Source organism: Crocodylus porosus, unplaced genomic scaffold (assembly GCF_001723895.1).
Source record: "Crocodylus porosus isolate Cpor-Errol unplaced genomic scaffold, CroPor_comp1, whole genome shotgun sequence".
Taxonomy (NCBI): Eukaryota; Metazoa; Chordata; order Crocodylia; family Crocodylidae; genus Crocodylus; species Crocodylus porosus.
In genome coordinates this window covers 39,563,827-39,588,971 of record NW_017728943.1, presented here as the reverse complement: position 1 = coordinate 39,588,971, position 25,145 = coordinate 39,563,827, and the positions used below count along the sequence as shown (strand labels likewise).

General features: G+C 43.3%; 1 protein-coding gene across 10 annotated transcripts in view; it reads left to right on the top strand.

The window, feature by feature from the left end:
* Positions 1–264: 264 nt before the first annotated feature.
* Positions 265–25,145, top strand: part of EHBP1 (EH domain binding protein 1) — a 334,374-nt gene continuing 309,493 nt past the window's right edge. For 5 of the 10 annotated variants that reach the window (XM_019549195.1, XM_019549196.1, XM_019549194.1 and 2 more), the window contains exons 1-2: positions 265–374; positions 731–1,139. In XM_019549195.1, coding sequence (XP_019404740.1) covers positions 1,036–1,139 — 104 coding nt within the window. In that variant the 5' untranslated portion in view covers positions 265–374; positions 731–1,035. The remainder of the gene's footprint in view (positions 375–730; positions 1,140–25,145) is intronic. The other 5 variants (XM_019549198.1, XM_019549197.1, XM_019549201.1 and 2 more) reach the window with 2 other exon arrangements.

The window sequence follows — 25,145 nt, the reverse complement described above, 5'->3', positions numbered from 1 at the left end:
GCCCAGCGGCCAGTCAGGACCCCGGGGCCGCGGAGCAAGGCTGGTATCTTTCCTCCCTCGCCTCCGCCTCGGTGCTGCGCCGATTGTGACGGATGTGGTGCCGCGGCCAATGGCCTTCCCTTGTGTAGGCGGGCGCGGAGCTTCTGCCAATGGTGCGCCCAGAGGGGCAGCGAGGTTAGGTTGTGGCCGGGGGAGGGTGTGCAGTTTAGGTGAGCAGCGCAGCCGGCAGGCGCGCAGTTGGGGGGGGGGCTCAGGGCAGCCCCGGGCAGGGGCGGGGCGAGCGAGGCGATGCGGGGCCCGGCGGGACGCGCCGGGAATGGGCAGCAGCGCCCGCAGCCGCCGCCCGGCGGGGCGCGAGACACGGCACCCACGAGGTAAGGGCGGCCCCGGGGTGTGGGGCGGGGGCGCGGCGCTGACATATGCCCACGCGCGCCGGCTCCTTCCGGGGCTCCCGCCGGGTGAGGGGCGCCGTGCTGCTGCCCGTCCTGCGGCCGGGCCCGGCTGGGCCGGGGGGCGCCGCCGCCCCCGCGCGTGCGACGGCCCCGGGAGGTGACAGTCTTTGTGGGCAGCGGGGAGACAAAGAGCAGGCGGCGCGTGCGGGGCCCCAGGGTGCGGGTGCTGTTGCAGGGGTCTCTTCCTCCGGCGGGGGCCAGGCTGCCTGCCTGCCTTTGCACCGGTACAGCAGGGAGCTCATGAACCTGCTCCCCCCTTCCCTCCTTGTGTCTTGCAGTGCGCTGCCGTTTGCTGTCTCCTGCGTGAGGAGGGCGGCTGCCTGAGGGGACTTCCCTCCTGTCACACTGCAGGTCCTGCTGCTCCCGGCTCTGGGCCGGGCTTGGGATCTAGCCTGGGACAGCAACAGACTGACCATGCATCCTGAGCGCTGCTTGGAGCTCCTCCTTGCGCACTGTGGGTGCTGGGTCCCTACCTAGGCTTCCGGAGCGCTGGGTACACGCACACTGTTTGACCTGCCTTTGGCTAGTTTGGGGAGCTGGCGCTCTGTATCAGCCTCTGAGACTCATCAGTATCATCATCATCATGGCTTCAGTGTGGAAAAGGCTGCAACGGGTGGGAAAACATGCGTCCAAGTTCCAGTTTGTGGCCTCTTACCAGGAGCTGATGGTGGAGTGCACCAAGAAATGGTAAGGGGCAGTTAGGGGAGTGTGTTGCTGATGCTGGAGCCTGGCCATTGCCTTTTCTGGGTGGGTGGGGTTCATGTCCTCGACCCCCTGGCTTCTCCAGAAGCAGTTGGGTGGGTTATGGATCTCTCTTGAGTGCCCTGCCTGATTCAGGTCCTGTCAAGCTAATTTTGCATTCTAACTGCTCATATGGGGTAGCTGCCGTATAAGATTTTGCAAATATTTATTCATTGATTTTTTTCCCCCCCCCCACCCCCCCACACCCACACACACACACACTTCTCCCCTGCTCCCCATCCCTTTCCCAGACCCGAGTCCTCCCAACCTCCCGAACCCAACTGGGGCCCCATTCAGCCCAGGACCTGCCTATGCCCCACTCCCTCCCTCACCATGGGGACCTCCATTTCTCCCCCCCACACTCCTTCCCCCTCTTCTTTTGGCAACTGTTATTTAAAAAAAGTTTTCTAGCTATCAGCACAAGTCTTGATGATGAGTCTGTGTCTGAGCAGCTGAATGTAATGTCAGAGGGATGCAGCAATTTGATGTTCTCAGGGCTGATAATGGATCATTCTATTCTGGGCAGACTCTTCTTTTCTTTTTTTCCCCTCCCCTCCCCTGAAGACACAGTTCTTCTTCCTCCCCTTCTCCCCCTGCCCCCCCTTCCCTTTTCCTTTCAGTCTGCTGAATAGGAAGAGTCAGGACATGGAGCCTTGGGAGTTATCTGAAGTTATTTGCTTAGTCAGACAAGAATTTTGTGCTGCAACAGCCCAGTGGGATGTATTTGGAACTGGTAGACAGCAACATGCAATTAACTGTATGGGTCTGCCTCAGCCATCTCTTTTCTTATGCAAAGTAAACTTGTAGAGTGTATGTTCTTTTTGTTTTTGCTTGCACGTTAAAAATCTACTTCTGGTCTTGCTTGCAACGAAAGAGTTGTAATAAGATTCATTATGCTAAAGCTGAAGTGGTATTTCAGTAGGTCAGAAGGATGTGTGTTTCTGTTTAATGGATTCGTTCCTGCAGTGTCAGTGGGAAGCAAGGGAATTTGGGACCTCACAGATTTGGGCTCTGTAAATCATTTTGAAGTAAACTAGTTCTTGTTGGCAAGCTTGACGCTTGCATTGGACACTTCTAGTAGTTATAAGTAATTGCTCCTACAAAGATGAATTCTATCTCTTGGAGTTGTTGAAAATGTCAGTCAATCATACTTGAATCATAACGTCACCTATGTCTTAAAGGGGAACTATCAGCTTAAGTCACTTTTATAAAAGCCTCCACCTTACCCATAATATTAACATTTTAAAAGATCATTAAAGATGAAATTACTTTAGAAAATCTAGCTTATTTTTTCTAGATTTTTAAAATGGAAGAGACCCATTTATGGTAATCTACTTTAATCTGCTGCACAGGACAAGCCAGTAATTTTTGTATGAAGCTTATTTCATCATTTTTGCTTCTCTATTATATTTTGCGTTGTCGTTAGCTTGGCGGTGAGGCTAAACTAGTTAGTTTGGCTTTTGTTTTTCTTCTGATTCACTTGTTTCTTGAGCACTGTGGTTTTCCTGGGCTTTAAAGCTTAAAAAAAGACTTTATTTTTGTAACACACACAGTCTGGGTATTTTAAAAACAACCAGCCTACCTAAAGTTACTGTGTTCAGAGGCCCTGTAGAACTGATACGGACATCAGCTTTAAGCATGTGGGTCCAATCCTGCTAACCCATTTATAAATGAGTAGCTTGTGGAGTGCTGGCAGTGATTCCACATTTCCCATGTCCGTCTGTCAGATCAGTGCCTTACGCTCATTATCTTGGCAACCGAGGTAAAATAACACTGGTGTGCTATATTTGTGATGGATTTTCTTTTTTAACGTACACAACTAGTCACAATCATTAAAGGTTCTCCTACTGTGTTTCCTCTTGCTTAAAGTCGTACAATAAAAATGTTTCTTAAGCATCAGATCTATAAATGAAAATCCTGTGTTAAAACACAGGGAAGATTAAAAAATATATTTTATAAGATGTTTTAAGTAATGCTTTCTCTGCTTCTAAAGTAATTTTTGTTTACAACTTGGTCCTTTTTTTTTTTTTTAAGCTTATAGCTGTGTAACGGGTGGGTGGCTAAAAAGAACAAAAGGGGCATGAGTGAAAACAAAACTATGAGAAACTAATTCTCTATACCGTGTCTGTTCCTGAAGACAGGCCTAATGTATGTAACATGGCAGCGGGCATCAAGGCTACATTTCATGCTGTTTCAAGTCCATGTTGTAAGTGTCTGTTGGTAGGAAATGGAGTAAACACCAAGTTATTTTAATGTACTGGCATGCCAACAATGCTGTGTTTCTGTAGGCAAATAATGGTCCATTCATGCCTTAAAATAAATGACAATGCAGTCATAAACACTCAAAGTGAAATGTGCCTGCGAGCAGGGACTGTACATGAGCGAAACAAGCTGCTTGTTTATTTACAAGTTTATGGTATAAGTCCATCTTTGAAAAGTTTAAAGAACATCAAATGTATACCTATCTTGTTATCAAGTGGCTTTATCGGTGGCTAGCAATTGGTCTTTTGTAGTGCGCAACATTCTAGATGTATTCTTGCTAGGTTCTAATACCTTCCATTTTGTCCCGAGTACATCTTTTATTTTTTCCCCCTTCTCTGATGCATTTTTAAAAAATTTTGTATTTCCCCTTCCACATGGAGAAGCTCTAAACTTGAGGAGCGAGTGCAGCAGTGGTTATGTTGTCTATGTGGGAAGTCACTAACATTATAGTGTTCCTGCTTTACTCGTTAAATGGATTATGTCTAGGTAGGGCAGCATCTGTCCAGCATAGACTGAAAATCCCTTGACTTACTTTTGCAGCTCTATGTAGTCTTTAATGCTTGTCCCCATTTAATGAATAAAGACAGCTCCTCTCCAAATGAAGGCTCAGTATTGGGGGGTTTTATGATGCTATGTCTAAGTTGTCAGCACATCATTATAAAACAGTATTTTTCAGGTGATTAACTGAATAAACCCACTTTTTCTTACCTTGCTCGTGTCATACAAGTTTCCACTAAAGCATATAAGTGTTATTGCTGCTCAGCCCTTTTAGAAAATCTGGCAGCCTGTTTTGATCTCAGCCTTTTAAAAAAAACAACCAACCCAACAGTTTTTGGTTTTTAATACAACTTACTGACTTGCAATACTGTGAGAATGTGATGTTTCTAATCCTGTAATCATGAAGTTTGTGAAAAGTCCTTGCTTGATAACCTGATGCCTCTTCTTTGCTCTCTGAAAAACTGTGGGACAGTGCTGAGTTTCTGCACATGGCTGTCAGTGTGCTTTAATCCTAACCTGGAATGGATTACTTCTAATGGAGAAAAGAGGTAATTGGGCCAGGGACTAAATGAAGCTAGGGACTGAACTACTCTCTCTAGCATAAGCTCTGCTGGTAAATGTTTATGGTATAGGCACTTTCCATAGCAGGGACCAGTCTCATTTTAGATTGGCTACTCAACTGCTTTTAACAGAAATGACTTTCAGTTGCTACCGGACTCAAATCTGAATTCCTTTTCCAGAACAAACTTAAGCTCTGCCTGAGGTAGAGATGGGCCTAATGTCTATGAAGGGAGGAATATGGTAACCTTGACTGAGTCTGGCTTGATCAGTCTTGCTGGAGGAATACTGCTGTAGAAATGCTCTTACAGAGTTAAGGTCATTTAAGGCATCTAGAAGCCAAGTCATGGTGCCATATGGTGTAACAAATGAAATTGCTGGCATCCATATATGCTGTGTCTGAAGCAAGGGCTGCCTCCATTTTGTTTTGTTATTTGGTAGTGAAGAAATTGGAGCCCTAACTAGAGTTTCTATGGTGATTATTTGTGTAGTGATAACGTAATTTTCTCCTGGGATTGCCCTGACTCTTAAGGATTTGTTCTGTTAGGCTCCTAATTTGCCATTCCCTATCAGATGCTGCTTTGTAAAGGGCAGGATATTGATAGATACATCTTGACTAATTTTAAAATATTAAGATTATGGTGGGAAATTGTAAATATCAGGATATTCCTCCACAAGGAGGTGCCATTCAATAGCTGTCTTGGGCACAATGAGGTTCCTTTGCATGGTATTTGTGGTGCTCTTCATCTTCTGCATGAACTCTCTCTCTTTTAATTCTTAACTGCCTAGGGGAATAAACTTATTCTCTCATACTGTCTTCACTGGCTAAAGACTTAACTTCTTTGCAAAGGGTGTCTGACTGTTTTGTATTAACAATACATGGTGGAAAATAGTACCTGCATCATATTTATATATAGATATCAATATTGAATTGCTTTCCTTTTGAAAATGAAATAGTGCTGGGGGTTCCCTTATAAAATTCTTTAGCCATCTGTTTTTTATTTTTATTTTTTCCCCTCTTTTCTTCCATAGTAGTTGCATAACTGGATGCTGCAAGCATTTAAGATTTGGCATTCACCGAACATGGGAGAGAAATTAGATTTTTGAGATTCCACAGTTCTCTCTGGTCAGTTTGCCTTCCAGTCCCTGTTTTCCATCAGGCTCTTTGGTGCTGAGGTCACTGGAGTTTACTGATCACTGCAAAGAGAAACTTTCTGTGGGACTCCATCCTGTCAAGTATGTGAAGGTATTGAATTGAAATTGAGGATTGGGCCCACAAGAAGTGTTATAAGCATTTAATGATTTGACTGTTAAGACTTAGTTCTGTGCAAGCTTGTGGCTGTAAAAGGTAAGAGTGCAGTTATTGAGGAACCCCTCTCCCCAATATAACTTTATTGTGGACCCTTAATTAGGAGCATAGCCAGTTCCTCTTCTGAGCGCTCTTGGTTTGGGTTTACATTTGTATATCAGTCTTGTGGCAATAACTGTAGTTGTTCACAGGGAAGATGCTTATTCCTATAGCCATAAATTTAGATTTTTCCTTGTAGGCTGTTCTCTCTTCCATGCAGTCAAAATAATCTCCAGCTCCAAAAATTAATCAACTTTTTATCACAAAATCAGATTACACTCCCCACAAACACTCAAATCAAAACTAGCAGCTAGCATCAAAATTGGTTCTCTTTCAGCAGTCACAATTGACTTTCATAAATCAATTCTGCCTCTCCCACCTACAAACCAAATCAAATTCCTTTCCCCACAATCAAAAATCAGTTCTCAACCCTTGCACTCTCAGCTAGCTCGTGTTTGTGCCTTCCCCCCTCCCCGCCCAATTGCTCGTCTACTAAAATACAGTTCTCTCTAGGACCGTAGATGTATTGGACTCCCTGACTGCCAGGAGGCCTCCAGTCCCTGGCTCTGTATTGCCTGCTTCTTTAGTTCCCGACCCGTTTCAGAGTTTCCATTTTAAAAAGCCATCTTGTCCCTCCTTTGTGACTTTGGCCTATTTAGATGTCTATAGGGAGCACTCCATAGAGCAGGGGTGGGCAAAATACAGCCCAAGCTGACCTGTGTCTGTCAGCACCACTTCTGGGCTGCCCTGAGGGGCAGTAGTGACAATGCAGAGCAGCCACAGGGCAGCCCTGCACCGTGTGGGCTTTGGGTAGGTGCAGCGAGAACTACCTGGCAGCAGCAAGGGGAGGGGCTGCTTTCCCCCCAAGCTGAGCAGCAGTTTCTGCCTGTCTCTGCCACTGCTATTGCTGCTCAGTCCAGACAGGCAAGAGTGGAGCAGGCAAAAGGCGCACCTGGTCAGGGATGTCTGTTTGGGTCCCTGCTGCTACTGTGGGGCTGAGGCCAGCGGCTGCCACTGGGCTGCCTAGAAAGGTAGTCCCACTGCATAACCCAGGATATGCTGTGGCCAGGTGGTACAGAGCAGGCATGGGATACGCTGGGACTACATGCTGCTGGCAGTGAGGCACTGCAGGGTGTGCGGGCTCTGGGTTGTTGCAGCGTGGGGGAGGGTGTTGACTGGCTCAGGGAGGTGCACACGGGGGGGGGCTCCCATGCTCACCCCACAACCACACCTTCCCTCCCACACCTCACAAACACTGCACCTATCCACACCATACCCCACAGTCCCCACAAACCACATTCGTACCTCTGCCTCTGGGGGGAGCCCCACTCACTGCTACATATATACCCCCAGACTCCCTCCCTCTCCACAAACCCCATACACACTGCCACACTACACATACTACCCCCCCCCCCACATTCGATTACCCCCCTGCACACCCCTGCAATATTCAAGAGTAAGACTTCAGTTTGAGCTATTATGGAATCACTTCTATATACACAGTGCAAGCATACACAAATCAGGACAAAAGTATTTTTTTTAAGTATAAAATTAAAATATGTTATTATGGATGTTTGATTTTTAATATATAATTTGGGGTTTGTTTTGTTTTTTTTTTTTTTTCAGTCCAAAATGGCAAACCCCCTTCCCAAAAGGAGTACTTGTGGGGGCAGAGGGAGGGACTTCTGGTGGTAAAGGTCAGGGGTTAAGGGGTGGGACTTCCAGTCCCAAGATGGCAACCAGGGACTGGGTCACTTTTCAAATGGCAGGGGCATCCTTGTGGCCCTTGACAACTTGCCAAAACTTGTTAAATGGCCCTTCAGCTAAAATAATTGCCTGCCCCTGCCATAGAGAATAGCTTGGAATTTCTGTCTTCTGGTGTCCTTAACCTCCCCTTTGCACTGTGGCATATTTTACAAACTAAATATCTTCTCCTGTATGGAAGATGTGGGGTGGGGGTTGCAGTCTCTCTCATTACATCCCTCAAATGTTTTCTAGTATTCCTAGTAAAAGGCCAGCATCAATCTTTTTCTGTTTGGCAGAAGGTGTAGTGCTGCTATTTAAAAATGTAATGGTGTTCCTTATTTCTGTGTGTTCTCATGTTACTGGGAGTCTCATGATACTTGACACTTTTTCTGAAAGCCTAGGTCTTGGAAGATTAGTTAATTCTTTCTTTTTTTCAAATGAAAGCCCTTGTGGCTTGAGAGTTTGAAAATACACTACCAGAAGGTAAATAAAACAGACTTGGACGCTGGCATAAAAATGAGTGTTTTGATTTAAAATCCCATGGCTGAGGCTCTCAAATCTTATAATCACTGGAGGCTTGAGGTTGGAATTCTACATTCTGATGCCCTTTTTCCATACAAACATTTGCATGCACATTTAATGCTCTGTTGCATGCGCACATAATGTTTGGGACATGAGGTTTGGAGGATGTAGTTTCATTGAACTCCATTCACTTGCATGCCTTTAATTTGATACCTGTATTGAGTTTTTGGAAGATTGGAGCCCTTGTAAATACTCCTTGCTAAAATATTCTGCTCCCTCCAACTTAGGGTTGCAAACTTATGTGAAATATGACATTGGCTCAGTTGGGGGCCCAGTGGTGCTGAGACTGCTCACCCTAGATGGTGCCAGTCTCTTTCTTTAATTAGATTTTAATTGGTTTGCGAGAGCCAAAGCCCTTTTCATAGCTTTGGATGAAAAACATAGAAAGAGAGTAGGGCTGTAAGGTTGACTGAATGGTAGGAAACGCTCCTTGTATAACTTACTCATTAGTTACCCTAATAAGGAAGCTTTCTATATTGGGTGGCTTTCCTGGAACACAGGGTTTGCTTGTTTGTTTATTTTTAAAGTGTTTCCCAGTTTGCTTAACAGAGTGTATATGGTAGACAGCAGTTTGTGTATTTTCTTATCTGTAATGGTTCAGTAAAAGTCTAGCAGGTTGTTGCCTTCCCATTGAACATCCCAAAGACTTTTTGTCGATGTATACCTGCATTCTGTGACATACTGTAGGAATAAGAGTTTTACATCAGTTCAAATTAACTTCTATTTCCTCATTGAATAAATATGCAGTTTGGCTGTGTTCACTATATCCTTCCTGTTCTGTGCTTTCCTAACGTTTTCAGTTTTCAACATAACACATTTTTTATAACTGCATTAAAGAGGTTGGCAGGTGGGGCAAGTGGAGGGTTTGTCAGATGTAGGAATAATTGTGACTACTGGCACCAGGGAGTCTTGGAACTATGGGACGAGCCCAGGTTAAAATTGGTGAAAATATAGTTAATGTCACTATAGTCATTTTTGTTTGAGGATTCCAGGTTCTCTTAGGGTGAACAAGACTTGCAGGCCTTCAAAACTAACATTTCAGGCTGTCTGCAGCCCTGTGCAGATAAGCCATGCCAGATTTTTTTCTTGTTGAGTTTTTTCTTCACAACTTTAAAAGAACACTTTCTCGGGCAACTTTCTGTAGTGAGGATTGGGCTATGCCTGTGGCAGCTGCCAGGCTCTGAATATTAAACGTTGGGATAAACACAATCATGGTCTTATTTCATCTACGTATCAGGTGTGTAGTGTCGTTTTATGGCATATATTTAAAATGACTTGCCATACAAACAGTTAATAGACCATTTGTGTGTATATGAAAATTCTTTTGTCTATTTAAAAATTGTTTTTGAGGCACCAAGCAACACTTTCTTCTCAGCTAATTGCTAACCTGTTCTGTTATAATGCCCAGATTCTGATTTTGAAAAATATGGCATCATTCCATATAAGGGGACAATATTTTTCCTATGCAGTCTACATGGGAAAGGGCTTTGCCTTAGCACTAAGGTTTTTTTAATATCAAAATTCATATTGAAATAAGCAGTTGGAGAGGTTGAAATGTTAAATACAGTTTTACTCTGTACCCTGTCTGTCAGTATGTACCATGAATGTCCTCTGCTTTCAGTGACTGCTCATTAAGTAAACCCTGGTTCCTTTTGTTTCTCACAGCACAGCACATAGGAAGAGATTTAAAAGAACAGAAAAGAGCTGTCAAAATTCCTTAACGCTGTTTCTGATTTAAGGATATGCCTCAGCAGCCTAAGAGTTCACTGGGCTAACCTGTGTCCGGTGTAGCTGCAGTGAATTAGCAAGGAACTTAACTGTAACAGATGTTCACTAACACCATCCCCTTTGCCTGTCACCCCAAAAGCCCCAGAGCTGTAACTCCAGTCTGATGTGTTAGTAGTTCTGTAGGGCTATTTTGTTTGTCTTTTCTTGCTGGTTTGATTTCTGAGCTCTGCTTCCCCCCCCCGCCCCCAACGTGGCACCTAGTAAAATCTGGAAAAAATAAGATTGAATGGGTTGGCTACTCCTTCAGGCAGCCTCAGTGTTAGTCATGGGGCTGACAGAGATTATGTTAAGAGCAGGTGCCACTTTTCAGGTGCTCAGTGCTTGTGACTGGGTTAGGTTTTTCAAAAAGTGCCCAGTGCTCAAACATTGTCATTGTGGCACTTCTGGTCCCATTTTGGAAGATGCTCAGCTCCTTTATGTGCTGAAATCTTCTGAAAAATCTGGTCATGTACTTTGACTGAATGAGAAAGATGTTCTTAAAATCCAATAAACATAGTACTTGTGGAGACAGTATTTAGAATAAATGTCTGTAAATCAAGCCAGTGAACACACATAGAACATATTCCTTTCTGTTCCTATCATATATATGGACCCATAAAGATGCTGAGAATGGGAGACTGCAGCATCTCTTTATTGTTTGCTGCTCTGCTGCTTAAACTCAGAGTTTCTGTGGCTTATGTGGCCTGTAACCTTTGCTCAGAAAAGGTTTATTAAAATCTCATTTTTGCATAGAAAAGCTTTCTTTTACCCAACAATAAACAGTGTAAATATGTATAGTAATGGTGCTTTGGTTGGCTTTTTGCATTTCCTTAGTGACATCTTTTCCCATCCTTTCCACTGGGCTGCCTTATGATTGCCAATGTCTGCTTGTACTTTGAAAAGACAATTTTTTTTAAATTGGCTGTGCTGTAAATAAAGCTATTTGTCTTCCTGTGAACTTATGTATATGTCTCTCTGATTTTTATCTTGCATTGAAATGCATCCAAAAGTAATCTGAAAACCATTGGGTACAGAAAGTTCTTTCTGTGGTTGGTTTAGTCATTGGAATTTCTGACTAAGTACTGAAATTGGTGATGGGGTTGCAAGTGGCTTCAGTGCCTACCCTTCTTTTTGTTATGGGGATCTTATTTGGTGCTTCAGTCATGTTGCCTTTCTTGGTCCATGGCTGCAAAATGCTGTCCAGGTCAAGAGTCACCTTTTTCATGTTTTCTAAGATGAATCTGAGTTAAAGGAAATGCTATGCTGCTGCAATAATTTGTGCCAATTATTTCACATCAAGAAAAATGGGAAAATTATAGAAATGCTGTACTGTTTTTTTTTTCTTTCACAATAACACTTTCACTATATCCTTTTCCTTTGATATGGCCACTCTTTAAAAACTAGTTTTCTGCTCTCCCTTTCATACAGAGATGAATCAGTCCTTCTATTAGAGCAAATTAAGCTATTGTTATTACTATACCATGCCTGCAGCGTTATAATATGAAGGCAATTAAAATATCCCTTTTTTCATTTGAGGATCTCCTGTATTGGCTGAAGGTGACTTCTTTTTTTTTTTTTTTCTCCTGTTATATCAGTTAATTGTTTTTTAGAGTTCGTCCAGTTAAAGACCCACTGCTCGCCTTGTGTACCTCTGTTCTCCATCTGTCCCACTGAAAGCTCTGTGACAGATCAGGAAAGAAGTAAAGCTGTGCACATCACCTGCATGTTAGCAGTGTTATTTGTCTTGGTGTTTTTAATAGTGTTGACAGTATTGTTAGCACTGGTCTACTAGTAGTGAGGTTGTACAACTGTGACCATATAACCTGGGCAGTGGGCTAGAACATGGGAGTCTGTGGTGTTTGTGCCCAGAGCCTAATCACTTGCTTTAGAGGTTTATTGCCTTTGGAAAAAAATTGCTGACTCTCTAAAGTCAGTTGATTTACAATAAACTTGTCCTAATTTTTTTTTATAGAAACAGCACACACATATTGTCTGAAAATATTTCTTGCGTTAGCGGTGAATGTTGCATGGAGGACACTGCCTTCATTCATGGTTAATAAACTCAGAAAAATTATAAGATGGGCTTCTGTTTGTTACTCTAGAACAAGGATGTCAAACATACAGCCTGTGGCCCTGATCTGGCTCACAGAGTAGTGTCATCTGTCTCATGGGGCTCCTAAAAGGGCCAGGAATTTGTGGGTGGGGCTTGCTGCCAAATGCTGAGGTACAAAGCCGCATTGGGGATGGGTGCCAGAAGGGGGAGTGGGGCAGGTTAGTGGGCAACTGCTGTATTTGTTGCTGAAGAAATTTGGATCTGTCGGGGAGAGAGAGATATGGTACCCAGGCTGACTGTCTGAGTGGGTCACAGAGTGAATTGCAGTTTACCTTACCCCTGTTAAGATGATGTCGGCCACCTGAAAGTAGAGTTGTGTGCACATTTTAGTATTGAGCGCAGAACTAGAGAGTGCCATGTGTACATTCTGTATAAAAGGGTATGCGTGGGTGGAGCTCGGGGGTGTGGGTGTTTCGAGAATGCTTGATGTGCGTGTGTGGGTCTGCTTGGTGTGAGTTTGATGTGTGCCTGACTGAGAGGGTAGAGAAGGTTATCTGATGGTGTCCAATTGAGAGAGAGAGTGTGAGGGTGTGATTGGAGTCCAGCGTGGGGCTGAGTGCCTAAGCTGGTTGAAGATGAAGAGTGGGAAGGAGAGTGCAGTGGTCTGTGGAAGTCAGTGGAGTGTTAGATAGTACACTCAAGGGTCTCCAGGATCTTGCTCCCCATCAATGGACTCCACAGCAGAGGCAATTAGAGTTGGCTTCCCAGGATTGGCTAGACAATCACCTGGCTGGGGTTGTCTGACCTCAGTCTTCTCTTCTGCCGGGGTGGGGGGGTTGGACATGGTGATCCATTGGGTTCCTTCTGACTCTCTAATCTATGAAAACTTTCTTCCTCCGGGTGTGTTTTACATTTGTAGCAGCTCTCTGCCCCACTGTTGTTAGTATCGCCCTGCTCCACCTCCCTCCTCTCCATCTGTTCTGTGGAAGGTAAGTCCCTGTCAGCTCGGAGTGGACTTGTGAAGTGAACAGCCCTCAGGATCTCAGAGGCTGGAGTTGTTGGAGCTTAATAATGATCTCCCTTCCCTTTCTTAAGAAAGTTTATGCCACTCTGTACCTTGATAATAATAGTGTAAGGAATAGATGGATATATTATACTTGGATAGATATAGATAGAATAGTTAGTTGTAAAGTGTATTATTGATAAGAGTGTGTGAGTACTGTGTTTCGTGTCGGTATTGCTTACCTGTTGTTTGCTATTTGTATATTTAATAAACTTATCATTTGTTTCATTAATTGTCCATGTGTGGGTTTTAATTGATCAGCTCGCAGACTAATTGCCAGGTGGGCTGGTGGTGACAGATATATCATGTACCATTCGTTAAAATGGGTCCCAGGCCAAAAGACCACCCCCTATTGTGAAGCAGACTGAGGAGTCGGTCACTTAATGAGCAACCCTAACTAGGAGTTAATTGTATTCCCTCACAGCACATGGACCCCAGTGCTTCTGCTGCTGCTTCTGCTTCCAGCACCAGAGGTGGGTCCAGATCTGGCCTGGGAGGAGCCCTGTTCCAGCCCAGGGTTAGTAGCAGACAGTGCTCAGGGTAAGCAAAAATACAGTGCTTCAGACACGCAGAGTTTGCCATTAAAGGCCTCCAACCTCCCTGTTCTTGCTTTCTTTCTAGTTTGCATTGTTTCTTTTATTGAGAATCCAGTATTTATTTAAACCAAGCACCTTTTTTACCCCACCGGGTGTTTGTCCTGTATAATGAGCAGGGATCCTGGTTTCTCTGGTTTAAAAAAAAAACAACAAAAAAACCCCCCAACAAACAAAAACACCCAATTTTTCGGTTAAAAAAAAAAGTAACCTGAAAGCCACATTTTTCCATGATCAAAATGAAACACCATATATATATATATATATCTGTATATTAGTAGCTTTTCATTTTGCTCATGGAAAAATGTGAATTTTGGGTTGGTTTTTAAACCCTCAAATTTTGGGATTCGTTCTTTTTCTTTTTTTCCTTTTCTTTTCAAATCGGAGAAAATTAGGATCCTTGATAATGAGGAGTGCTTAAGAGTGAGGGGCATTTTGGAAACTAATACCTGTCAAAGAAAAAAAAAAAAAAAAAAGCTTCCATGCCAATCGTGTATACTAAGTAAGTACATACCCTCCACTGCGTAACAGGTAACCATGGGCCACAGTCTAGGAATAGTAGCGGTCCATGAATTTTGTAGCACCTCTCTACCCACTGGTTTAGTAATTGAGGAAAAACTTAAATAGTGTATATATTTTTTTTCATGGAAACGATTATAAAAGCTGTGTCTGTTACAGAACCTTGTGCTTTCTAAAGACGATGTACTTAAAACTGCTACAGAAGTGTTTTTGGAAACTAGTAGTACATAACAGAAGTAAGACTAGTGCTGCCACAAGGGATCCCCTCCCCTTCCCATCCTTGCTGCTGGAGTGCCTTCCTGGCAATGTGACAGTGGTGCCTGTGTGTGTTGGGACAGAAGCATTTTGAGATATTCGGTCCCTGGTTTCCTAGAGTTCTACAGTGCAGAGAACACAGCCAGGAACAGAAATCTGACTTTCCAAATAATGATAACAATTTAACAAAATCAAAGATGCTTGAATATTCCAAAGCTACTTGCACTACTCCTGTATTGCCTATCAGTGTAGTATAAAAGGAAGTCCAAACTGTGTTGATCTTCTATTGAATAAAATAATTTCCTTTCAAATCCTTTCTTGCATCTCTTTGGGCAGTAATCTATTTTGCAAGCATGGGATGAGTAGAACTCTCGAGTCAAAATACATCTATTAGGGCAGGGGTTGTCAACCAGGGGTACACATCTTTGGGGAGGCCCCAGGGGATACATGGCTGTGGTGCGGAGAAGTGGGGGTACTTGGGACACACATCTGTCCCCGCCACCACCTGCTGCTGCCACTGCCTGCCACAGCCATGCGTTGCCACCATCATGTGGCACCAGCACCACCCGCCCCCTCATTGACTGGCTGCTGGTGACCCACCCTCCCCTGCTCATCAGCCAGCTGCTGGGGAATTTCCCTGTCCCCCCCACCCCACTTGTCCAGGGGGTATAGTCCAGGAAGGGTACCCACCAGAAGGGGTATACCCCTTTAAAAAGGTTGCAAACCCCTGCATTAAGGTAAAACAAGAGCTATTGTTTTTACTTGAATCCAAGATAAGGTTCTGAATTTATAAGGGGATTATGATATTGTAAATGAATTGGTGTGTGTGGTTCTCCTTAGCTTCCAGTCCTAGACAGAGCTACTTTTATACTGATTTGGAGTCCTATTAACTTTGGTTTGTATTGGTACCCATTGCTTTCCAGGCTTATAGCACTTAAGTTCCAAAATGGTTAATGAGAGAAGCTAGAGGTAATATTACATCTCTGGGCATGCTGTGTTATCTGCTATGTCGGGACAAATACCCTATTTTTAGACTTCTTTTTTTTTAAATTTTTGTGGTGCTGTTGATTGATTCATTAAAATGTGGTTTTAGCCAGGAAATGGTCTGTGTACAGATGACATTGTAGGAGCCTATATATACTCTTTTTATATATATACTGAACTTTCTGATTTATTCAGTGTACAAATAAAAATGTGTGTTTTTGATCAAAATTGGGCAAATTGAATTCTTTGCATTTTAAACGGCTTAGCTGTTTTAGGCACAGCCTTAGTAACCAAGATCCTTTCTGCTTTTTATGGCTATTGGAAAGGAAGCATGAGTTTGTGGTGAAATCACTTGCCTGCAAATCTGAAATGTGAGATTTTTTTTTTTTTTTTTGGCTTCCTACAGACTTCCTGTGTGACCTTAGGGAAGTCACTTAAAGCTAGGTTTTTGAAAGCTGGTTTTCTCTGTTGCTCCCAAACTTGTAAGCACAAGTGTCACAGGCCAGCTGGGCACTGTGAGGATATCAATTTAGTTGCAGACTGACTGAGCACTGCAACTTTATTAGCAGCTGGGCTGTTTGGTTCGGGGTTGAGAAGGTGATGCTGGAAAGGAAAGAAATGACAAGTTTCATTTACAAAAAACAAATTTTACTTATGACAACAAAAGATATAGTTTGCATATATAATAGTTAATAAAAAGGTTAAGTTAATAAGCAGGCAACATAACAGTACAGACTAAAATTGACAGTGATAATAAAACAGATAAAGAAATTAACTAAGAGTTCTTACTTGGTTAGTAACTTATTGGTAGTCCCTTGGTTTGAAGATGCATGGCAAGTTGAATCAGCAAAGTTAGACGTGTCTGAACTGGGCTGCTCAAAGGATACCGGTGGAAGCCCCTCAGTTGGGATCTGGTCTCACTCTCACAGGGAGTAAGAGATATCCATGGGGTCTGGGACAGCAATGACTCTTCTGTTCCGTCCTTCCCAAGGGTTACTATGATGCATGTGTTCTTTTATATTCTAATTATGCTAATTTTTTAGTTATATAGCCATTCATAATATTGCTTTATAGCTATTATCCTATGGGGTTAAAAGGTGTTAGAAATTATTATAATAAGTTACTGCCCAAGCTGGGGTTTATTTAATAAGCAAATTGCAACACAACATCTTCAGGTTTAAAATTAACATTACTCCGTCTAAATCTAGCCCTTTTAAAACTCTGACTATGCTTTTTTTGAGCTGTTCTTTTTGAAATGTACTAGGATAAGCTGGGCAGTTGAATCCAGTTTTTATCATCATCAAGGCTAAATTTTGAGTGAGAAACAACTATTATGTCAGCTAATTTCAAAGCTATATCTTTGTCTTTGAGGCCTAGTAGGTTCTACAAACAGTTACAAGTTACATTTGCGGGTTACAAAAATACAAGCTGCATATTAGACAAAAGTTCCAAATGTCTCCAAGAAGCACATATTTATTGCTTATTAATGTTTTTTGGTTCTGGCCATCACACACAAGTAATTCCTTTTAACTGCCTACAGTTTTGCACCCAGAATTACTTGTAGGTAAAGATTAGGTGAAAGAACTTGAATCTGAACATAAGCTCAGGAAAAGACTTAATGATCATCTCTGCTTAGTGTATAGCTCTGGCCAGAAGAGGTTAGGTTACATAAACACTTCTAGGTTATCATGTTCAGTTCTGATCAGCATAACTCTACAAAAGCATTACAAAATTAGATGGGTGGAGGATTGTTTTCTGTAGCTATCCTACCATCATGGGATTGTGGAGTTCGTTGTCAAAAAGTGGTGCTGAGGCCTGTAAACAGAAGCAAAATAGCTATTTTGCTGGTATGTCACACTAAGTTTCTGTGATTTTTTTTTTTTTTTTCCAAGTCTCATCTCCTTACGCTTTCCTGTTTGAAATTGCTTTGACAACCACTTCAAAGATTACTGCCTGCAACACTACTGGATACAGGTGGAAGAAAGCAGTGAGAGAATGAGTGGGAGGAGCAGAGAAGGGGATGAAATTAAACTGAAGAGCTACTAATTTAAAAACCTCTTTAAAAAACCCACAGAAACAAGAGAGGAATGGTGAAAAACAGAAGCTGGTTGTTTTTATTTATATATGTACATGTGTGTGTATATATGTGTATGTGTAGATAGAGAGATAAAAAATTAGGTGTTATTTGCAGAGCTAACAAACTTCTCCAATCATACCCTCATACACATGGGACAATAAATACTTAATACAGTGGTTTCAAGGTCTTAGCTTTTGCTTATTTTTTTTTTTGACTACAGAAAAATAATAGACCAGTTCTTTTGTTGCAGAGACCTCAAAGATCACAAGTCAGAATGGTTTTTGGCACTCTGGATTCTATTTGAAACCTCTGGGTTTTCATGCCTAAAAGTAGTACCCCATAGCACCCTCGAAAAGGATCTCAAGGCACCATAGGGTACCATGGTACTTTGGTTGAGAGTTACTGACTTAGAAGACTCATCACATTGGGCTTCTCTGTTCTGGGGAAACACGCTGTCCTAGAAAACTTGCCATCCAACATGATGTTAAATAATGTGCTGCTATTGTGGACAAAGGCAATTGTGTGTTTAGAAACATAGGGTTTTAGTTTAAAAGTGTGATGAGCATCACATTAGATAAAATATTTTCATTTTATTTTATTCTTTACCTCAAATATTTGCTATAACTTAAAGGTAAGAATAGATATGAAAGACTGGTAGCTTAAGTGTCCCAAATTGCATCTGCTGAGTGGCAGTTTTGCTTCCATTCTGTATAATTGAGAAGTTGCCAATTTTATCCTCTGGCACAGTATAACTGGCAAGGACACACATAACAGTTATATCAGTTTAAGTATAGTTTAAACCTGAACTGAATAGACATACAAGCCTGTTATACCAGTTTAAAGCTACATGGAATGGTTCAGACATGTACTGGGAAAATTAAGTATTATTTTCAGCTGGTTCAGTTTTACAAGTGTTCCTTGACATGGGTTTGGTCAGTCCTTCTGCCCTGCATCTTTCCATCCCCTCGGCTTCTCTTCTGTTCCCCTCTCCCCCCACCCCTGCAACTGGTGCACAGCCAGAGCTCGACTGTCCCTCCACCCTTGCCTTTTGTTGGCACACTTGATCATTAGGCTCCCTTGCACTGCTTGTTAATAAAAGCTATCTTTCAATTAGCTGTGTCCTCCATACTCTACTCCATCCTATCATTATACAGTAGGATTAGCCCCATTTATAGTTGGGTAGGGGAAGCAGAGAGATGGTGGTATGGTCATAGTGGAAATTTCTAGCGGTCTGGAACAGAATCTAAATTTCCTGTATCCTAGTCCTGTGCTTTTATACACTTAGCCTCTGTGAAGAATATAGGGTCTGCCCCCTCTAGTAAGATGCTCAGTGAAGATCTGCTACTCAACAACCTAATTGCTACTGCATTTGTGATAGCAGGTCTAAATGATTCCAGAGAGTCTGCTGATGCCACTGGAGAGAGAATGGTAAACCCACAAGGTTTGGGAAATGCTGATGTAAACAATGCAGTCGGTTTCAAGAATGTTTAATCCAGCTCCTTGGCATTCTTATGAAACCAGGGTGGAAATGGTATTGTAAATAATGTACTGACATGCATCACATGCAGTGGGTAAAGTAAATGAGGAGAATTGGAGGTGGTCATTTAGAGGGGAAATGACTGGTCATCCATTGGAGGTTATGGCCTTGGTGCCTGGGGATAAGATTTTTACTTGGCTTCTGTTTTGATGGAGTCCCCCATCTTTAATCATTAGTTTGGCTTGTCTAGAAACTTTATATTGAGTAGAAGGAAAAACGGTTGCAGCCATGTTCTAGCTTGTTTCTCAGATATGCTCAAAGTGTTTCTTCCATGGCACGTACAAATCAGAAAATGGCAAATATTAGGAGAACCAAACCTCCCTATTTGGTATGCCTGTATAGTATAATTGCTCCTTAAAGATTTTTCATTAGGTACTCTAGGCTATACTAGGGCAGATCTGCACCATCTCTGTGCCACAACCATGTGTACCACTGAAGCAACACCCCAGCTCCACTTATTCCTGTTCTACATATGCTGAATTTTGAAAAGGACTCCGCCTAGCTTCCCAAGGGTGGCTCTGAATACATGCCAATAACGTGCATAAGTCAGAGCCAAAGAACTATGCAGGAGTATGTGTGCAGCACTTCTTTATGATGGCTACATTGCATTGTATCCAGGACTTCACATACATGAAGTGGGAGCAGGTGGTCAGGTCAGCCAAGTGCAGAAGGAGTGTAGACCTTCATGTAGCAGGGTAGTGTATAGAGAAAAGAGGCATCTGCTCAATTTATTAGCACTGCACTGATGGAGAGTTTTGTGGCTGATACAGATAGCCAGTTTTTAAGGTGGCATATCGGCTGATATTGATCTGATTTCTGATACCCAGCCTGGTAGCGTGAAGAGCTGGTACATCTGGTGTGGTGGAAGGGGCATAGGGTGGCATATCAAGGCCTCTGTGGTGAGGGAGGAGTGGGGCTGGGGCAGGGACTGAGGCGAGGAGGTACGGGATGAAGTTGTGGGTTGTGTGGGGCAGCATGGCTCTGCCGCTGCGCACTGCTTGTCTGGGAGCCACTGGTCTGGAGGCTCATCCAGCTCTCGCCTGCTCATGCAGTGGCTCCTGCTGCTGCTCATCTGGGAGGGTGGTGGGGGGGAAGGGCATGTATACTCGGATCTGCATGGGGCAGGCTGGAGCTGGGGCTGCACCAAGCTCTTTCCGGCAGGGTGGCGCTGTGTTGGGAAGGGGCTACAGCAAATTTGTGGCTGCAGCACCCCCCCTCCTCTCCCTCTCCTTGCAGCCCCTTCCCAGCACAGCCTCGCCCTTCTGGGAAGAGTTTGGCACAGCCCCAGCCTCAGCCCACCCTGTGCTGATCTGGGGGCATATGCCCCACCCCTGGCCTCCCAGACAAGCAGTAGAAGCTACCAGATGAGTGGCTCCCAGACAAGTGGCATGCAGTGGCGGGAGCTCCCCCGCTCCTCCCCCTTCCTCCCAGACAAGCCACAGCTTCGTCCCAAGCCTGCCCTGCCCTGGCTGGGCAGTGCTTGCCCCAGCTGGAGCCCCTGCCCCAGCCCTATGCCTCCCTCACTATGGGGGCCTTGATCTGCCTCCCTATACCTCTTCCCCCTCCCCTCCCCTTCCACCACACTGGACTTACCAGCTGGAAGCAACTCTCCACACTGCTGGCTGTGCTGCTTCCTGCCTGTGCTGCAGCTGCGCACATGCACAGGCTATTTATCAGCCAGATTATTGGTCTGATCTGGCCGATTTTCCAATACATTTAAATTTTCTTTATATCGGTGCTGGTCCAATATCAGACCAATGTATCGGTGCATCTCTACAATTTATGACACATTATAACATGCCTAACATCTGACTTCCTTGGTACCTCTCTACTATCTACCAGCTACATTCATTCCCCTTTTTCTCCCCCCATCCCAGCCTGTCTTTCACCCACTGACTCCTCAGTTTATATCTTCACTGACTGCCTTTCTTGCATGCACACCAGCCTCTGGCTTCTTTACTATTCATTCCACCCAGGAAGAGCACACACGAACTGAAGGTGCTTCCTCAGCTTGATGAAGGGTATTTATACCCAAAAGCTTGACAAAGGGTATTTATACCCAAAAATTTACAAAGAAGAATTTTTCCAACTATTTGAGTAGGTGTAATAAAAAATATTGGATTTACCCAAAGAACCTTGTCTTCCTATGTCCTTAGCCCACCATGGCTACACCCTATATCTCTGCTTGATATGTCTGCTTTACCTACAATGGCCATGGCAGTCCAAATAGTTTACAGTTTAGTACTAGTGGGTTGCTGGTGTATAAAAGTGAATATGCTGGGGGGAGGAGAAGAACTTGCTATACACGGCCAAGACTTGTGCTAAATTAAGTTATTAGAATGAAGGTCAGTTACAATTGAATCCAAACCACAGCTGTGTTAGCAATAGTATGCTAGTCATTCCTGCAGTATACCCACCACTGCTGAAAGATTGCTTACACAATTCTGAACTGGTTCTTAGAACTCGGAAAAGAGATCTTGGAATCACTGAGTTGATGCTTTTAAAACGCTATTTATGATGTTCAGCAGCAACCCAAAAAAAGCCAATACAGTGTTGGGCATCATTAAGGGAACTGAAAAAAAGACAATGGAGAACATCCTTATGCTATTGTACATATCCCTGGTGCACCCACATCTTGAATACTGTGTGCAGTTCCAGAGTTCTAGGGGGTCTGCATCTCAAAAAGAATAAAACAGAATTGGAAAAAGTGCAGAGAAGGGCAACAAAAACAATCAGGGGTATGGAGCAATTTCCATTTCAGGAGAAACTAAAGACTAGGACTCTTTAGTTTGGAAAGGAGAAGGCTGAAAGATATGATAAAGGTCTATAAAATCATGAAATGTGTGGACAAAGTCAGGGAACTGTTCTTTGCTAAGTCAAATTACTGGAACTAGGGAGCACCCATTTAAATTAGTAGGTGACAGGTTTAAAACTAACAAGAGCAAATACTTTTTTTCACATATAGTTAACTTGTGGGATTCATTGCCACAGTAGGTGGTGGAGGCAGATGGGTTTAAAAGGGGACTAGACAAATTCATGGATGATACATCCATTAATGGCTGTTGAACAGAGTAGTTGGAGATATTTCCTTTGGTATCTCTAAACCAATAATGGTGGGTTCTGTGCGGGGCGCGAGCCAGGTTGTGGCTGTTGCCCTGGTGGGTTCTATCCCCTGGTGTTGATTTGCTAGAAGGAGAGGTAGACTCATAATGGTTAAAAGGAAGCTTTATTTGGTTTCTTACATACGCACCACTGATGTAGATGTGGCTGCACAGGCAGTTACGCTTGGTTCAGTCCTGAGCAACGACAAATAAAGTCTCTCACTTGTGCACCACCGGTGTGAATGTGGCTGCACGGGTGGATTCCGTCCCGGTTCAGATAAGACGATGGGAAGAAAACAACAAAACGCTGGATCTTGGTTCGGGTGGGGGATAATCGATAATCGAGCATCCGTCCCGTTCCGATGGAACGGATGCGAGGTAAACCGACGGCCCTCAGGTCGGGTGAGGGCAAAAACAATAAACCGCTGGACTTTCTGAGAACCAAAACAAGCCGATTGGCAAACAAACAATTTTTGGGAGACAGAAGAAGCCGTGGAAAGCTGGCCAGGCCTACCCACTTAGCGGTGGGACCTCCGGCTTCTGCTCGTGCTAGCTGACCAAGAGCGATGGATGCTCTGGCCTCTGCGCAGCATCCAGAGCATCCATCCATGTTCGCAGGCTTCTCCTCAGGGGACTGGGTTTTCCCAGCACATGGCCAGGGGCCATGTAGCAGGCCGAATAGGGACTTTCCCAGATCGCGAGGAGAGTGCTGCTGGCACCTGTTGCTGGGCAAAGCTGGCAGAGCCCAGCCGGAGCATGACAGGTTCCAGGGTGGGTAATGGGTAGGAAATAGATCACTCTAAATATATGATTCAGTGTTTTCTCTCTAAACCCTATATTAGGCTAGATGGAACCATTGATCTTACCCAGTATGGCATCTCTTATAGTCTTAAGTCTTTAAACTTGCTAATACTACTTTCTATAAAAAAGCTTTATTTCCCCTTCCCGCCTTCGTCATTGCAAAGGTGTCTATTTGTGCAGCACATAACATCTATAAATTTAAAATTTTGACCTAAGAAAATATAGTCGTATGTCGTCATTCTGTAGCACTCTCTCAAATCTCCAAGAGTGTTGTCCAGAATTTCCTGTGGTTATCTTTCCCCTTCTTTCCCTTTCTTTATAAGAAAACATAAAATCCAAGGACATAAAAATCATTCATAATAATATTTACGAAACTGGACAGCAAAGTGCTATTTATGAGTATAGTTAAGAACAGGAAAAATTCTTAGCCATCTCCCTCAGGTTTGGGGAAAAGGACTTCTAACCACCTTTTCAAATAGTTCCCCCAGATCCATTTGCTAAATTATTTTGGGGAACTTGGCCTTAGGAAGGTCAACATAGTCATACCTTATCACATAAATATTTATAACTGTTGAAAGCTCAGGATTACATTCTGACTAGCTGGCTGAACTTTCTTGATGTAGCTGTACCCAAGCTCCATAACCATACACAATCTCTGTCTCTGCCCTGGTGGGGATGAGTGTGACAGGGGAAGAAGACATCTTTATGAATCCTTAAATCCTGAATTTGCCAATACAGTGATGCTCCAGTTCATGTCAGGTACAGTAACCTTGTAGGTACTGTTCTGTTAATTGTGAATCTACGGAGTGCATCTCCCTCTGAGCCTGCCTGTAGCTAGCCTGGACATGTCTCCTGCAACACTGGTTGTGGTAGTCCTCATCTATTCCTTTGGGATTGTTTAAAGATTGCTTTGCACCACTATAGTGGCATGATGTAACCTTTTATAGAAGCCAGAGATTTGGCTTTGTGTATTATGTAATTGACTTAATTATTAAAACGTCTTTTGGACAAAATTGACTCTGAACGTAAATGACACAAAGTAGAGTTGGAAGTTAACTGCATCAAAATGGAAAAGTTCACACTTCATTTGATTTTATATTGCTCATCTGGCTACAGAAGAAGCAAAACAAACTGCATATCTGTAAGAACCAAAGGTTAGATTTTCAACCAGACTAGTGAGAGCCTTACTCTTAATTGGACAGGATCAAATTTAGTAAGGCCTCAAATTTGAAATTCACCCCACCTGAAAGTGACTTTCCATGTACCTAAAAGCAACCAGCAAAAATCTTTCAAAACTAATGGTTCTGAAGGGAGTTGAACACACTCTTGTCACCATCCCCTCCTGGTGCATGAACCAAGGGAAGGTGGTACAATGCACACACTGGCATACAAGCTCCCAACTGACAAGCCCCTATGTGTGTGTTGGACACAGAATATCTCATTTCATCCCCTGAATGTGTATGGGAAAGGATTTAGATTCTTAGACCTGATACTTTCACTTAAAATGAAAATCTATAGCCTATTGTTTTGATCCGAATGCAGTTGAATTTTTTTGACAACTGTTGCAACATTTCAGCATTGTTAAATCAGACTTGTTCCTAAACCTCAACCTTTTCCTAAATGGTACCTTCATTTGACTATAATCCTGCCATCTTCAGCAGCTTATCTATAGTTAACAGTTGATCCTGAATAGGGTAACATGTAAATTTTAAAATATAATAGCTGTTTGAAAATTAGAGCATCCCCATGGAACTTTATTTTAGAAACAGCTCTACCTAGTTTCAACAGTAAACAAATGCTGTAGTGAAAGACTGGTCCATCCTGGAACACTTGGTAAAGACTGAGGCAAATCAACTAAAGGTATGGAGTTGATGCATCTAAGGTCCCTGGCAGAAGTTACACTTAAGGCAGTATTAACATATTAATAAAATACAGTATGCCACACATTCAGCCAAAATATGGTATCATAAAATGGCAAACCGGTCACAAAGTTGTTCTGCATATAATTGTCGGGGAAAACCGAAGGATTGGGCCCCAAGGTCACTGTGGGCCGGGGTGGCAATTAGACACGGACAGGTGGGATTAGCGGCGTAGAGTCTGGAGATAGGGACTCGGAGCGGATTGAGAAAAACAGGTGAATTTATTTGACTTACGCTTCAGGCGTAGGCAGAAAGGTCTTCGGTTACAGTTGGAACACAAACAAACAAT